The sequence below is a fragment of the Leucopleurus acutus genome (genome assembly GCF_964270905.1).
Source record: "Leucopleurus acutus genome assembly, chromosome: 2".
Taxonomy (NCBI): domain Eukaryota; kingdom Metazoa; phylum Chordata; class Mammalia; order Artiodactyla; family Delphinidae; genus Leucopleurus; species Leucopleurus acutus.
In genome coordinates this window covers 168,176,379-168,190,624 of record NC_139143.1, presented here as the reverse complement: position 1 = coordinate 168,190,624, position 14,246 = coordinate 168,176,379, and the positions used below count along the sequence as shown (strand labels likewise).

The 14,246-nt window shown below is 56.0% G+C and overlaps 3 protein-coding genes across 3 annotated transcripts; all 3 read left to right on the top strand.

Annotated features, from left to right (window-relative positions):
* Positions 1–1,961: 1,961 nt before the first annotated feature.
* CCDC28B (coiled-coil domain containing 28B) lies at positions 1,962–6,274 on the top strand. Its single transcript, XM_082834829.1, has 6 exons — positions 1,962–2,028; positions 3,282–3,469; positions 4,611–4,777; positions 4,896–5,089; positions 5,313–5,335; positions 6,121–6,274. Exons 2-6 carry the CDS (start codon positions 3,306–3,308, stop codon positions 6,173–6,175), a joined length of 603 nt encoding a protein of 200 aa, XP_082690955.1. The 5' UTR covers positions 1,962–2,028; positions 3,282–3,305; the 3' UTR covers positions 6,176–6,274.
* A 342-nt stretch (positions 6,275–6,616) lies between these two features.
* On the top strand, positions 6,617–9,000 carry IQCC (IQ motif containing C; the record flags this gene model as incomplete). Its single annotated transcript, XM_082834219.1, is given in 8 exon segments — positions 6,617–6,658; positions 7,070–7,213; positions 7,434–7,698; positions 7,932–8,050; positions 8,167–8,529; positions 8,533–8,811; positions 8,813–8,896; positions 8,898–9,000. Coding segments are annotated over 8 exon segments (1,386 nt in total). The 3' UTR covers positions 8,988–9,000.
* Positions 9,001–9,771: 771 nt separating this feature from the next.
* On the top strand, positions 9,772–14,146 carry DCDC2B (doublecortin domain containing 2B; the record flags this gene model as incomplete). The annotated part of the gene is given in 12 exon segments (XM_082859797.1): positions 9,772–10,037; positions 10,972–11,023; positions 11,436–11,512; positions 11,754–11,885; positions 12,197–12,276; positions 12,279–12,333; positions 12,438–12,466; positions 12,469–12,476; positions 13,121–13,271; positions 13,673–13,776; positions 14,052–14,097; positions 14,100–14,146. Coding segments are annotated over 12 exon segments (1,047 nt in total).
* Between the last annotated feature and the right edge of the window lie 100 nt (positions 14,147–14,246).

Here is a 14,246-nt window from a genome sequence, read left to right as displayed (position 1 = left end):
GAGACCAGAGAGTTGGGCATAGGCCAATGGGGGCCCAAATTAAGATGAGGGGACACTGTCATCACTGCCACTGGGGACTGTCTGCCATGCATAGCATCCTTTTGGCACTGGCCCACCCAAGGGAATACACAGGAACCTCCAGGTTCCTTTGATTCCTTTCCTTGTCATTCCATGACAAGACCCAAACTGCACGTAGTCCTTAAGAATGGGCTGTTTCTAACTCCTGTTCCCCCACCCCAAGGCTAGGTGTAAAAGTTGAGACTCCTATAAGGGAGATATCCTACTGGTGGCCTCACCCAGCACCCTGTTCTCTGCCCTCCCTTGGCTGATCTGGCTCAAAGGATTATATATGAATGCCCCCCAAATGGCAGAGGCAAACTGCCTTTCCCTCCAGGCCTCCACAGGCAGACATTTCCACGCTGGCTGTGACAACCCCCACAAAACCTCTGCCCCTTCAGGCCAGGATCCTAATGGGTTGATATGTTTCTGTGCCGGCCACATGGGTTGGTTCCAGTTAAATATCCTTTGGAGGGGGTCCAGGGAGACTGCCACAATTCTTGGAGCTCCAGATTAAAGCAGCTCTGAGAATAACTTCACCCTAGAGGTGCTCCTGGACTCTCTGCCACTTTCCTGGAGGAGCCTTTGTGCCACTCTAGCAGCCCTGGTAGGGGAGGAGAGGGACTTCCAGCTGTCCCCTCTGCCTACCTACGCAGACCCCTCCCTCAGACCCCTGGTTGTGGAAGTCCCAAAGTAATGTCTCCCCTTCTGGAGCAGTCTAGGTGTTGGAAGCATCTGGGAAAGAGCCCTGTTCAGGTGCCTTTGGAAAGAGTGCCCAGCCCTCTGGAACTCAGGAAGGCCTGGGCCCAGGGAGGCTCTGCTCCTGCCCAGTGGGAGGGGAAGGTAGGTAGGGTCACTGCGCTGGCCCCGGGGCAGTTATCTGAGACTACAGGGCAGCCTCCTGTTGCATCAGATGCTTCTCTGGGGACCTGAGCTGGGAGCCTCTGCCAGGTCTTTCGTTAGCTGCCCCATTGGTCTGGCCTCCTGGGGCGGCACCAGCAGCGCTGGGTCAGCCTCCCATCAGGCACATAAGTGTCCCCCCTGGGGGCTGGTGTCAAGCGCTGGGTAATCACACTGGTTTTGCTCTAACCTGATGCTCCCCTCACGTGGCCCCTAGGCCTGGGTGTGGGGAGAGGGTCGGCTTGGTCTTGTCATTTCATGAGTGACTGAATACAGCCCTCACCACCTACCAGCAAAGAGTGTCTGGGTGCTGTGGGGGAATGGTGTTACCTCAGAAGACTACTGTTGGGACTTCCATGGTGGTTCAGCGGCTCCCAGCGTGGGGGGCCCGGGTTTGATCTGTAATCAGGGAACTAGATCCCATGTGACACAACTAGAGTTTGCATACCGCAACTGAAAATCCCGCATGTCGCAATGAAGACCGGGTGCAGCCAAATAAATAAATATATTTTTAAAAAAAGACTATTGTTGATTTTCAGTAAAATGACTACCTTTCTTCAGGGTTGTTATGAGGATTAAATGTACGTAAAATGCTTAATAGGGGACCGGGACTCACTTGAAAGATGGTTGTCTTCTCTTGCAGTTTCTTCCTGCTGCTGCTGCTTCTTGTGCTTCTTATATGCTATATATATATTCATTCATTCTCTACCCCCCACCTCCTCCTCCCCTCCATTTCTGACAAAGCTGCCACCATTTGGTAAGGGACTGCAACTTCTCTCCAAAACTGATAGGAAAGTGAAACCGTTTTTTTTTTAGATTGCCATCACACAACCAATGTCATCACCTTAGCTCAGCTGGAGAGGTAAAGTCGAGTGAAAGGGACAGCTTAATAAATGTGGGGATGTTCCTCCCATCTTACTCCATCCCACTCTAAAAAAGGTCACTTTCTCTTTAAATGCAAATTACCTCTTGCGAGCTCAGCTTCCACCCTTTCCGTTCCCGAGTTGGAGAGTGCTGCGGAGGGCGGAGGGAACCCCCACGGAAGCATCACTCCAGACCCCAAACCTCCAGGTCAGTTACCCACTTCGGGAGTGGGTGCAGAGGCTCAATGACGCGGGTCTGATGCTCCATTTCGGATCCTGGCTCCCGAGATGAGCGATCCATTTGGCACACGGCTTTGGAGATTGTGGGAAATAGATCCCAGGTCGCCCCCAGCCATTCCTGGGGAGCCGAGGCTCCCGCTGCAGTTTTTCTATCGAGTCCTTAATTGAACCAAGCTGCTGCTGGGCCAGGCATTTGACGCGCTTCTGTCTCCCCTCCACCACCGCTGTCCCACACCAGTGCCAGCCAGCCTCGTACCATTTAAATGCTTATGCCCCCAGCGCCACCGCCATCCCAGAGTGCGGAGTCGGGCTTGGTGGTGGAAACTGGGAGTAAGCAGCTTGAGGAAACCCGTAAAGGGTCTTCAGACCTCCATTTGGGGGGCGGCCTCCGCGGACCTGGGGCTGAAGGGGCGGGGCCGGGCGGGAGATCCAGCGGTGCCAGCCTCGGGCGCAGCCTTTGTTGGAGGCCCAGGCTGCCTGCTACGTGCCCGACCACGCGGCCCTCTCTGGCTGCAGCTGAAGCCAAGCGGGGACTTCCTGACTGGGGAGGGTGAAGCGGCTGGAAGTCTGTCCCAGGGAACTTCTGGGAGTCTCCTGGTGTTTGCCATTGGGGGCGGGGTGGAAGAGGAGGGATGCCAGTGCGGGGAAACCACACTGAGCCATGCCAGCGTGCCACGGCTTCTGCCATTGCTGCCCATCCTCAGGGGGTTACTGCCTGACACCGGGGTCTTCCCAGGTGATCCCATCCACATCTCTGTCACCTTCCATGCTGAGGTTTGTCAGCGTCTGTCCAGGCAGTTGATAAATAGAACGGAGCCGAGTTAAGACACTCGTAATCCTCAGCCGGGCTCCTGCCAGCTCACGTCCACCCTGTCTCCCCCTACATTTCCTCTGCCAGCTCCGCCCCCGCAGCTACAGGGACAGGAAACCCCAGGAGCAGCAGCAGCAGGAAAATAGTGTCTGGTCCAGCCCTTTGAGGCAGGGCCTAGGTTTTCAGACTAAAACTGGAAGGCAAGGAGGACCTGGGGTGGGCCACAGAAGTTCCTTCAAATACACGTCTGTGACCCCAGCAGTAGGTGCTGGCACCTGGCCTTGCCCATACTGGGCAGCTGAGGGGAGAGTTAGGAAGGTCTGGGGGCCATCCTTTGCAGCTCTCAGGGATTGCTAGGTGGAGGGATGGCTTTGCCCCTCACTATCTCAGTGGGACTGCCTCCCTCCCAGGGCCTGAGGCCTAGCCAGCATCCAATGGAGGACAAGAAGAAGAAAAGGAGTCCCAAGCCCTGCCTGACCCAGCCAGCCCAGCCCCCAGGCACACTACGCAGGGTCCCAGTGCCCACCAGTCACAGCGGCTCCTTGGCCCTGGGACTCCCTCATCTGCCATCCCCCAAGCAGCGGGCCAAGTTCAAGAGGTGGGTACAGAAGGGAAGAGGGCAAGGAGGGAGGGACCCTAACTCTGGGCTGAGCCCTGTGGGCAGGAAGGTAAAGGGGGCCTCAGCCTACCGTTACTAAGCAGTAATCCATGCCTTCCCTGGGGCTCCTCCCACCCCCCACCGGCCCCTGAGAACTCAGACCCAGTTCCTACTCTCAAGTGTGTTGGGAAAAGGCCAGGTGGGTCACGGGGATCACACAGTATGATGATGCACCTCAGCGCAGGGAGTGAGCAAACTTCCAGGAAGTGAGTCAGAGAAGGCTGTTGGGCACACTGGAGAGGGAGAATGTTCTAAGCTGAGGGGCTTGCCTGGCAGAAGTATGGTAGGAAAATATTGCCTGGGAGGTTCCAGGAACCACAGGTGATTTGGTGGTCCTGGATTGTCATGGGGTAGGAAATGGTGAGGGGATACTTGGGTGAACAATTTGAATTCTCTGCTTAATTTTTTTAATGATTGAAAATTTGCCTCCTACCCTATAGTGTCTGTGTTTGTTTCCACTACCCATGCGTTCTTTCTCTGATTACTGTGTTTCCCTGTGCCTTTGGCACCACCTGCCTGAGAGGCATGTTGGGAGATGGCCAAGTCGGGGTAGCTGAAGCTCAGGGCTGGGGCAGGGATAGTAGGAGACGCAACTGGAGAGGCAGTGGGGCCAAGCTGGAAAGATCATTCAGTGTTATCCCGAGGGCAATGGAAAATTCAAAGAAAAGGTTTTTACAAGCAAGAGGGGCAGAAAGATATTTTTGGAAGAGGTAAGATGGCTTTCATGGTAATAAGGGAGTAACTGTCCCCAAGTTCACTGAGGACCGGTGAGGACAAGTGATTCACCCAGGGTCACAGGAAGAATGAGTGGGGTGCTCAGACTGGAACCCAGGAGCCCCATTCCAGGCATGGTTCTGGATGTATCACTGGCAGAAAAAGACTTCTTTTGACTTCTCACCCTCACCCTTCTTCACCCACTCCCTTCCCTTTACCCATCCCGGTGCCCAGAACAGGGCGAAACATCCATTTACATTGGTGGGTGGATAGAAGGGTGAATTAGTGCATAGACAGATGGCACAGAAGACCTGGGGTTACCTGGCTGCCACTCACCCTGTGACCATGGCCATGCCCACCCACCCAGGGTCAGCAAGGAGAAATGCCGCCCAGTGCTGGCAGGAGGTGGGGGTGGCTCTGCAGGCACCCCCCTGCAGCACTCATTCCTGACCGAGGTGACCGATGTCTATGAGATGGAAGGTGGGCTGCTGAACCTGCTCAATGATTTCCATTCAGGCCGGCTGCAGGCCTTCGGTGAGTCCTGGGGGCGGGGCTTAGAGGGCATGTAGGTGGGGCTGGAGGACTGGGTATCTGGGGCGTGGCTGGGACCAGGGTCCCAAGCTTGCTCCCAGAGCTGACAGGTGTTGTCCAGGGAAGGAATGTTCCTTTGAGCAGTTGGAACACGTGCGGGAGATGCAGGAGAAGCTGGCCCGGCTGCACTTCAGCCTGGACGTGTGTGGAGAGGAGGAGGAGGAAGAGGAGGAGGAGGACGGGGTCACTGAGGGGCTACCTGAGGAGCAGAAGAAGACGATGGCTGACCGCAACCTGGACCAGCTGCTTAGCAATGTGGGTCAGGGCTGGGTGCTTCAGTTCCTGGGGGCACCAGAGGGTGTGTGGAGGGGTACATGCTTCTAAGACCATTCCTGGCCCCTGGGTGAAAAGCTGGGGGTGCATGGAGCCCAAAGCTCTGGGCCTCTCAACCCCCCACCAGAAGATGAACCCCAGAGCATCTGGAGTTTGACCAGGTGCCCTTCCTTACAAAAACTTCTCTTTCTCTCTCTGTTGACAGCTGGAAGATCTCAGTAATTCTATGTATCCTTTCAAGGGGACTTGACAGTGTGTAAGTGTGTGCACGCCTCCCAGAGATAAAATCAGCTTCGGCCTCCCCACCACCCTGCAGGAATCTTTACAGATAACCAACATCCTCACCCCTTTCAGTCCTACAGAATTAGCCACAAATTCCCCCTACCCAGGTAGAGGGTGCAGAAAGAATTCCCCAAATATTAGGAGAAAGAAAGGTGGTTGCAGGGAATATGTTTTACTTGCTTATCAAAATCTTTGCAAGGGGCTTCCCTGGTGGCGCAGTGGTTGAGAGTCTGCCTGCCGATGCAGGGGACACTGGTTCGTGCCCTGGTCCGGGAAGATCCCACATGCCGCGGAGCGGCTGGGCCCGTGAGCCATGGCTGCTGAGCCTGCGCGTCCGGAGCCTGTGCTCCGCCACGGGAGAGGCCACAAAAAAAAAAAAAAAAAAATCTTAGCAAGTACTTTAGCCGACACCAATCCATGGCAAAGCTTGTCTGATGTCTTCCTATTCTTTCAGCACTGAACAATTCTTTTTACTGACTTAAATTATCTCCGCATCTAGTTCTATCAGAAGTAGTGCGGGTGCACGCTCCTGCATGATCTAAAGCAAAAGCGAAGGGGGTAAGGCACCTAGCAAGAAGGACAGGTGAGGACTGCAACCCCAGACCACGCAGCACTCCAGAGTCCCTGGCCCCCGCCCTTTTGCGCAGTCGGGGAAACTGAGCCTGTGCAGGTTGGGAAAATAGGGCTGCAAGGACCCGGGTCCAGAGCATCACAATCCTTGACAGGCACAGACAGAAGCTGCACCTGGCTGAGAACGCCGAGCCTGAGGAGCCGTCAGCTGTGTAGGTGTCGGACCCAGGCTCAGACCGCCCCTTCTCATTCCCTTCAAACTGTGACTTTTTACGGACTCGATTGGGTGTTCCGCGGCCCCCCCAGGTGCTATGGGGGAGGGGGGCATTGGATGGAATTAAACCATAAAGAAAGAAAGCGGCTCTGTGTCCTCCCTCCCCTCCTCGCGCCTTTACTCGGCAGGGGCGCCCGGGCCCCAGCTCTCGCGGGAACGCCCCTTTGCAACAAACTTCTGGTTTGGGAGGTCCCGCTCGCGGGGCTGGACTCCCCTGTGCTGCTCTGGGAGTGGGAGTTGGGGACAGGTGCCAGTTGGCGCCCAGCCCAAGGGCGGGAGCCGAAAGGTTGCCATGGAGACGGCGGGGCGGGGCCTGAGCAGGCCAGCGCGGCGCAGACTGGTGACGCACTGCGCAGGCGCCGGGCGGGTCAGTTTGCGCCCGGATGGAGCGGGAACGGTTGGATCGGAAGGTGACAGCGCTGCAGGTGCGGGGCAGGCTGGGGTGCGCATGATTCCTCCCCCGCACGGGATCTCGGACTGGGACCTTTGGACAAGATGAGGCTGTCACGTCTAGTAACCTGCCCGCGTGCCCACCTCTGAACCTACCGACCCAGCCCCACCGGCCTGAAGAATGCGGGGACCCCACGGACCCTCACGCGCCCCCCACTCCCATTACACACTCCTACGGGATCAGGGAAATGAAGGGAAGGGCCTTTAATCGACGAGGTGGATCCAGCCCAGCACGCTCCCTCGAACCCCCAGAGCGCCAACACACAGCGTCACCTGTCCTCTCCCGGGGGCCGGGTCCTCTCTTGCAGACCACTCCAGGAGAATCCCCCAAGATGCCCCCATGTTGCAGTGATAAGGGTTTTCTTTCCCCTCGTTCTCCACACCAGGCCTGCGTCCGGGGCTTCTTGGTCCGACGCCAGTTCCAGAGTCTTCGAGCTGAATATGAGGCTATTGTACGAGAGATCGAGGGTGATCTGGGCACGCTTCAGTGGACTGAGGGCTGGATTCCCAGGCCCCGATTTCTCCCAAAGGTACTACACACCCTAGAGGTAGAAGAGATGGGGAAGAAGGACCTGGGCAGGGGATTCCACCCTTCATGCTGACAAGCTATTCTCATTGGAAAAGGCAGCAGCCTCAACCTCCTCACACCCCAGTCCTTAATCCTCATCAACTTGTATGCTAAATCATGGCACCCAGACACTTGGAGGGTTTAGCCTTGGGGCTCTCATACCTTTCTGACTGATTTCTCAGAAGGCAAAATCCCATCAGACCTGGAAAGCTGGAGAGAGGGTACCAAATCCAGAGCAGGAACTGTGGAGCTGCTTCCCACGTAAAGAGCCTGAGAAAGAGGCCATCTGGGAGGAGATGATACTGAAGAAGTCAGGAGAGAGCACAGCAAACTCAGGCAGTCTTCCCTGCAGAGATGATAGCCCATGGCTTCAGGATGAGCAGAGCAGGAGGACCAGGAAACCGAGCCAAGAGGAGACCAGAGACATGTCAAAGATGGAGAACCCAGGTACCTCTCTGCCTAGATCAGGGCAAGCCCCTGACCCTCTCTGGGCGTCAGCTTTCCCATCTGAAAAGTGAAGGGCTTGTGCTAGATAAGCTGCATCCCTTTCCTTCTTCCCTCTGCTTGGTTGGGGGCAACTCATGGGTGGGCAGGGGGAGGGTGCCAGGGTCTAATGCTAGGCCAGTGCCCACTGTCTGCCCCCTCAAGGCTTTCTCCCTTCATTCTTCCCTCCTTCACAGAAGCTGCAGGTCCAGGACTGCCCCACAGCCAGACTGAGCTCCAGGAGCTCCAGTACCACCGCAGCCACTTGGCTATGGAGCTGCTGTGGCTGCAACAGGCCATCAATAGCCGTAAGGAGGTAGGCACTAATTTGGAGCCCTCTCTGCACATTTAGGGCCAAGGGTGGGGGTTAGGGAAAAGCCTCCTGCCATGCCCAAGCAGGCCTGCCTGGTACAGTGTTCTCTTCTCCAACAGTACCTAATTCTCAAACAAACACTGAGATCCCCAGAGGCGAACCAGGCCAGAGATGAGCCCAGCTTGTGCGCAGACCATGGGAGACAGGGCTGTGAGAAAGCTGGGTCACGACCAGGCCCACCACTGGAAGACCAGTCCTACAGAATTACTAGAGAGCCAGACCACATGGATGACTCCTGCTGGAGACTCAGATCACAACCCCATAAAACCCCAGAAATACTGGCCACTACAGACAAAACCACTGCTGGGGCTAAGTACAGGGACCTATGCTACAGACAGACAGGACCACGGCTGCCCACACCACGGGATAATCAGGCCATAGGGAAAAGGCTCACCAAAGAGCCAGAGTGTGGAGAACAGACCTAAGGAGGGACCTGCCTGCAGCTGACAAAACTTCTAGAGGATGAGACCCACAAAGGCCTCAAATCTAGGGGCTACTGTTCTGGAAAGGCCAGGACACAGCTGCCCACACTCTGTGAGGACCCAGACATTGAAGACAACTCTCCCAGAGGGCCAGGCCAAAAAGAGCGTGATTGCCAAAGAGCTGGGCCACGAGAGTTGGGCCTCTCAGAGGACCGTGTCATCTGTGACGGGACTTTGGCAGAGCATGGTGGCCTGCATCTCTGGAAGGCTAAACCACCCCGAGGGCCGGACTCCCAGTGATAAAAGCTCCACAGATAGAACCTCCAATGAATCTAGCCATGAAGGATGGAAAAACCAGAGGATCAAGGCCACCTGAGAAACTGTCTTCCACAGGGTCAGACCACACAGGAGAGGATCACTGGAGGGGGCGACTGTGGAAAACAGGACCACCAGGCTAGACCCTGGGGAACCAGGGAAGACCAGGTTCCAAAGGGGGATTCTATGAAAGGGCAATGAGGGAGACAAGACCTCATTGTAGCTCCCTGGTACCAGCTCTACCTCCTGCCCCTGCCCGTGGGTACTGGTGGCTAATGAGGCCAAGAGAAACTGGAGCACAGAGCTGGCATCAGTAGAGATAGGAGGATACTTTCATCCTCTGCCTGTGGCTCAACCCAAATTCTGGGATAGGGAGCCACCTGGGGTGAGCAAAGTTGGGGGGCTGATGGAGAATAAAGGTGTTCCTTAGATTCTGAGCCTGGTTGTATTTATCTTCTGCCTCTGGTCAGGACAGACTCTGGGCCCTCCTGTTCACTTTCTGCTGACATGGGGCATCTTCCCCAGAGCTGGCTGGGAGCCACAGCCCAGGAGCAGACTAGCCGTCCTTGGGGAACAGCCCCCAAAGCTGATCTTCCTTTAAGCTCAGCCCTTGGGCTGCAGAGTGGCAGGGAGGCTGAGAGTCCCTCGCTCCACCAGTACTGGAACTGTGTTTCAGTGTCATCTCTGCCACTGCCTCTCTCACTGAGTCCCGGGCTCTTTCTTCATATATAGTGATCAGACCCACCGTACTCTTGTGAGGCCCCACCAAGAGCAGATTGGATGAGACCTTGAATGCAGACAGATGCTCCTATGGAGGCTCTCCCTGCCTTTCTGGGTGAGGGCAGGACTCCACCTCTGATTGGCACTGCTCCCAGCCCTGCCTTAGTTGCCTGGCAACAGCTCTGCGTCTCTAGCCGGGGACACGCTATGGCAGGTGGCAGTCCAGCAGCCAAGAGGGTAGTGGTGTCCCGGAATGGGGACCCCTTCTCCCCAGGCCACCAGCTGGTGGTGACTCAACACTGCTTCCCCACCCTGGAGACCTTCCTCTGTGATGTGACATCGGCTATGCAGGCCCCACTGGCCGTGTGTGCTCTCTACACGCCTTGTCATGGCCACCCTGTCACCGACCTGGCAGACCTGCAGAACAGAGGGCAGTATGTGGCTGCTGGCTTTGAACGATTCCGCAAGTTCCCGTGAGTGGGCTGGGGCTGGTCAAAGAGCCTGGGGAGAGAGGTAATAGCGATAGCAACAGCATGTGTTCAGTACTTCCTGTGTATCTCACGGAATACAGCAATCCTATGAAGGGGGTGGTCTTATCCCCATTCTTTGGAAGGGGAAATCAAGATAGTGAAATAACCTACCTGAGTACATAAATAACACGTGGAGCCACAGTTCAAGTCAAAGTCTTACACTGATGTTCATTCCCATCCAGCCAGGACCAACCAGTGGGAAGAAGAACATTCTGCTGGTTGAGCCCCTTTTTCCAAAGGCTGTTCCTGATTGGGTCCTTACCACCACCATGACCATCACCACCACCACTAAATACTCGAAATCCATCCATCACTTCCTCCCTGCTGTGTTTAGGCATCCCGTGCTCTCCATTAGGCTGGGATTATCCTTTACAGGGTGGGGCTATGCTTTCCAAGATGGGAGAATAAATAATTTGAGTGTCTGAGCTTCCAGCTCAGATCTGGCTTCCAGGTCCTCCTCTGCTCTCAGCTGAGGTTGCTGAGAGTTAAGGAGCCAGGAGTTGGGAGCCAGAGAGACTTAGAGTCTGGGCTCTGTCAATTCCATGTTGCTTAGGTGAGTCACTTAACTTGCCCTCGGTCTCATACAAAATGAGATGAAACCGCACACATCATGAATGAGAAAATTTCTGAGATACAGGAGGATCTCGACCTTTAATCTTGTGGTTTGGGTCTGAGACCCCAGACTGGATGTCCAGCCTGATACATAACCTAAGGCAGGTTCAAGTGTCAGCATCTGTTTCCAGACCGAGATGACTGAGACTATTCCAGTGGGAAGGAAGACTTGGTGAACTGGGCCCCAGCCCCACGCTCTGGCAGCTGCCGGGCTGTTGAGGACCCAGGCTCCCCAAGATGACCAGTGACCTGTCTGTCCTTTCAGCTCTTTACACCCTAGAGGGGAGGATCCAGGTGGGAAGAGCAGCAGACTACCTGTAAGTCCTGGGGCCGACCAGCCCCCAGCCCTCTGTTCTTCCATCCCCCTGGGGGCTGCCCCTACTTTGGTCTGGGAAGTCAGGAGCCCTGGAGCTCTGGAGCCTTCTCGGGTGCAGGATTTCAAGACACTGTTCCTTGTGCCGTTCCCAAACTTTTACTTTACTTTAGCTCCAGGCTATGGTCCTCAGAGGAAAGAGGAAGCCATAAAACAGAGGGATGGGAGGGCGTTAAGAATGTGACCCAAGGGAGGTAGAAGTACCCTCTGGTGAAAGGCGTGACCAGTCCCATCCCTCCTTGCCCCCTCTTCTGCCCCAGTCTGGTTTCTTTCCCTCACCCTACCCACCTTGGACTGACCTATCCCTGACAAAAGGCCTCAACTTGCTCCTGATCTGGGGGCCTGACGGGTTTCAGGGCCCTCCTGTGATTCAGCAGCCATGTGATGGGGCCCTTGGACAGCGGCTACCTGCAGGTTCCCCCTGCTGTATCCAGTGAGTGCTCGTGTTGGGGAACAGGGGCAGAGATTTTTGTTTCAGGGAGACCAAGGGAAAGTGGGTGGATTTGTTCCAGGAGCCCCTGGCGACTGGGATATAAAAAGTCCAACGTGCTTACTGGGTGAAAAACAACGCACTGGTTCTTGGACCATCTTCTGGCCGCTGTGCCATCCTTCTTCCTCTCACACGTAGGTAGTTCTGGGGACCCTTCCCCTTACCAGGCTGCTCTTTGTCCCAGTGTGTTCAGGAATGGGGACCTGTTAAGCCCCCCATTTAGCCTGAAGCTGTCCCAGGCTGCCAGCACGGACTGGGAAGCAGTGTTGAAACTCCTGACTGAGAAGGTGAAATTACAGAGCGGGGCTGTGCGCAAGTGAGTTTGGGGACTGTGGAGACCTGAATGTCCCCAAAGGGAGCCTCCCTACTGCTTTTCGCTGCCCTTGAGGATGAAAAGGCAAAAGGAAAGCATGTTTCCCCAAATGGGACTTCTTTCTGTGCCTCAGGGAGAGGCCCCTCCAGCCCAGCCCTCGGAGCCAGGGCAGAGCCTGGGTGACTGGCCCTGGTGCCCAGAGGGCCAGCAGCCAAAGGGCACCTTGAAATAGCTGTACCCACCCCCTTGTAGTCTGCTGCTTATGAAGATACATCTTGTTCACCGGCCCTTATGTACTCACCTCTCTCTCCCAGACTCTGCACCCTGGATGGGCTCCCACTGTCAGCAAGGGAGGCTCTGGTGATTGGCCATTACTATGTGGCTGTCGGAGAGGATGGTTCAAGGCCCTCCCCTATCTGGTGCCTCGTCCCTCACTGCCCAGGGGCTGCTGGTATGTATGTGTGAGGTGGAAGGGTAGCAGGTTAGAGCAGAGGAAGCCACCCTGACTCCATGTCCTGCTCTGCCTCCTACAAGCCTTCTCTTTTTTCACTGCAGGCAACCCCCAGACCCAAAGTCCAGGCTCCACAGCAGGGGGTAGGTGAGGCAGGGGGTCATGGGGGGTGGGAAGGAAAAGGAGTGACTAGCCGAATCCTCTTCCAGCTCAGCCTCTGACCTTATCTCACCGCATCCTCTCAATAATCTTGTGAAACAGAGATTATTATTCCCGTTTTCCAGAGGAGAAGCTGAAGTTCAGAGGAGTGAAGTGATTCGTTCAGGTTAACACAGTTATTGACAGGGGCCAGACCAGAAACTGGTCTGAAGCCAGCTTATCTGGGCTCTGTGAAGACCTTCAGGACTCTGAGTTGCTGGACCTAATGCCAGGTTGGATGCTTGGAGACGGAATCAGCATATCTGGCACAACAGGGTACAAAGATGCTTATCAACTCCCCATCTTATCCCAAGCCTGAGCCCTCCCAAGAGATGAGCCAGTGAGCATTGAGTGGGGGGTAGGGGGATGCGGCCTGGTTTCACTGGGCATCTAGAATACCAGGCACCATCTGCCGTGTCCCTGGATAAGGCAGCCTGATGGAAGAGGGAGCAGGGAGGGAGGATGCAGGATGAAGATGGATGGCATCTCCTCTTCCAAGCTCCCACTAGGAGCATTCAAACCTGGACTGGGAGTGGAGAAGGTAAGGCCTGCCTGCACCCACGGCTCAAGCCCAGTGTTCCCTCCGCAGGCCAATGGCCACAGAGCACAGGCAACCCAGTCCTCTCCAAAGGAAGCCAGGCAAATTGAGCCATCTGCTTTTTACGCCAGCCCCCAGCAAGCTTTTCAGCATGCTCTCCACTCTCTTGAGGGGACCCAAGAATCCAAGGCCTTCTCTGCCAGCCTCTAACAGTGACATAGGATTGTCCCTGCTATGCTGAGGGAGTTCCATGGGGGCAGAATGCCCAGGTTCAGAGCTGGTCCGGACTTCAGGACGACTGTCTCCTACTCCCCCGTGTGCACGGCCAGTCCCTTGCCTCTTCACAGGGACCTGGTTTACGAAAAGAAGCACATGGAAACTCAAAGCCATGACATTTCGGGGGTGGGATTTGGAAGGGGTTGGGGTGGGGCCAAAGGCCTGCCTCTGAGCTAACCTGCCATCATCCTCTGAGGTCCTGGGCGAGGGGGAGGGGAGGGGAGGGGAGGGGAGGGGAGGGGAGGGGAGGGGGCTGGTAGAGAGGGTCAAGGGAAAGAATGTGAGGGCTCCTCAGCCTAGGCATCGGCCTGTAACTTCCCACATCAGAAGTCAAGGGAGTGTATGGGGCTCCCCATGCAAGGACGGAGACAGCAGGGGCCCGGGGAGTAGCACATGATGAAGCCACCTGGACAGAGGCACCCCTGGATCAGGTGGGCTGGGGCCGGGGCCGGAAGCCGTATGTTGGGACAGGAGTTCTGAGCTGGAAACAGGCAGCTCTAGGTCCCAGAAACGATTCTTCTCCCTTGTGATTGTGAGCAAATCTCCTAACCTCTCAGAGCCCGACTTCCTACCTTGTTGAATGAGAGGGCAGATGCTAATTTCTGGTCTCTTCCTTTCTTGGGGTGGGCAAACCCCAGGCTGAGGACTGGAGGCTGGATGTGGGGTGCTAATGGCTCCGTTCTGTGTGGCCTTCTGCCTCCTCCAGAGGGCAGCACAGGTAGTGGAAGAGGCCCTGATCCTGGAAAGCCGGCCAGAGCTGGGGCAGCTCTCTTGGCCTTGGCCCCTGCTCTGCCATCTTGAGAGCCAGCAGCTGCAGCCAGGAACTGGGGACCGCCACTCTGCGGCCACCATTTATCCTCAGCCTCCAGCGGCCGGTTCTCGAGGAGCCAGGGCCTCCCCT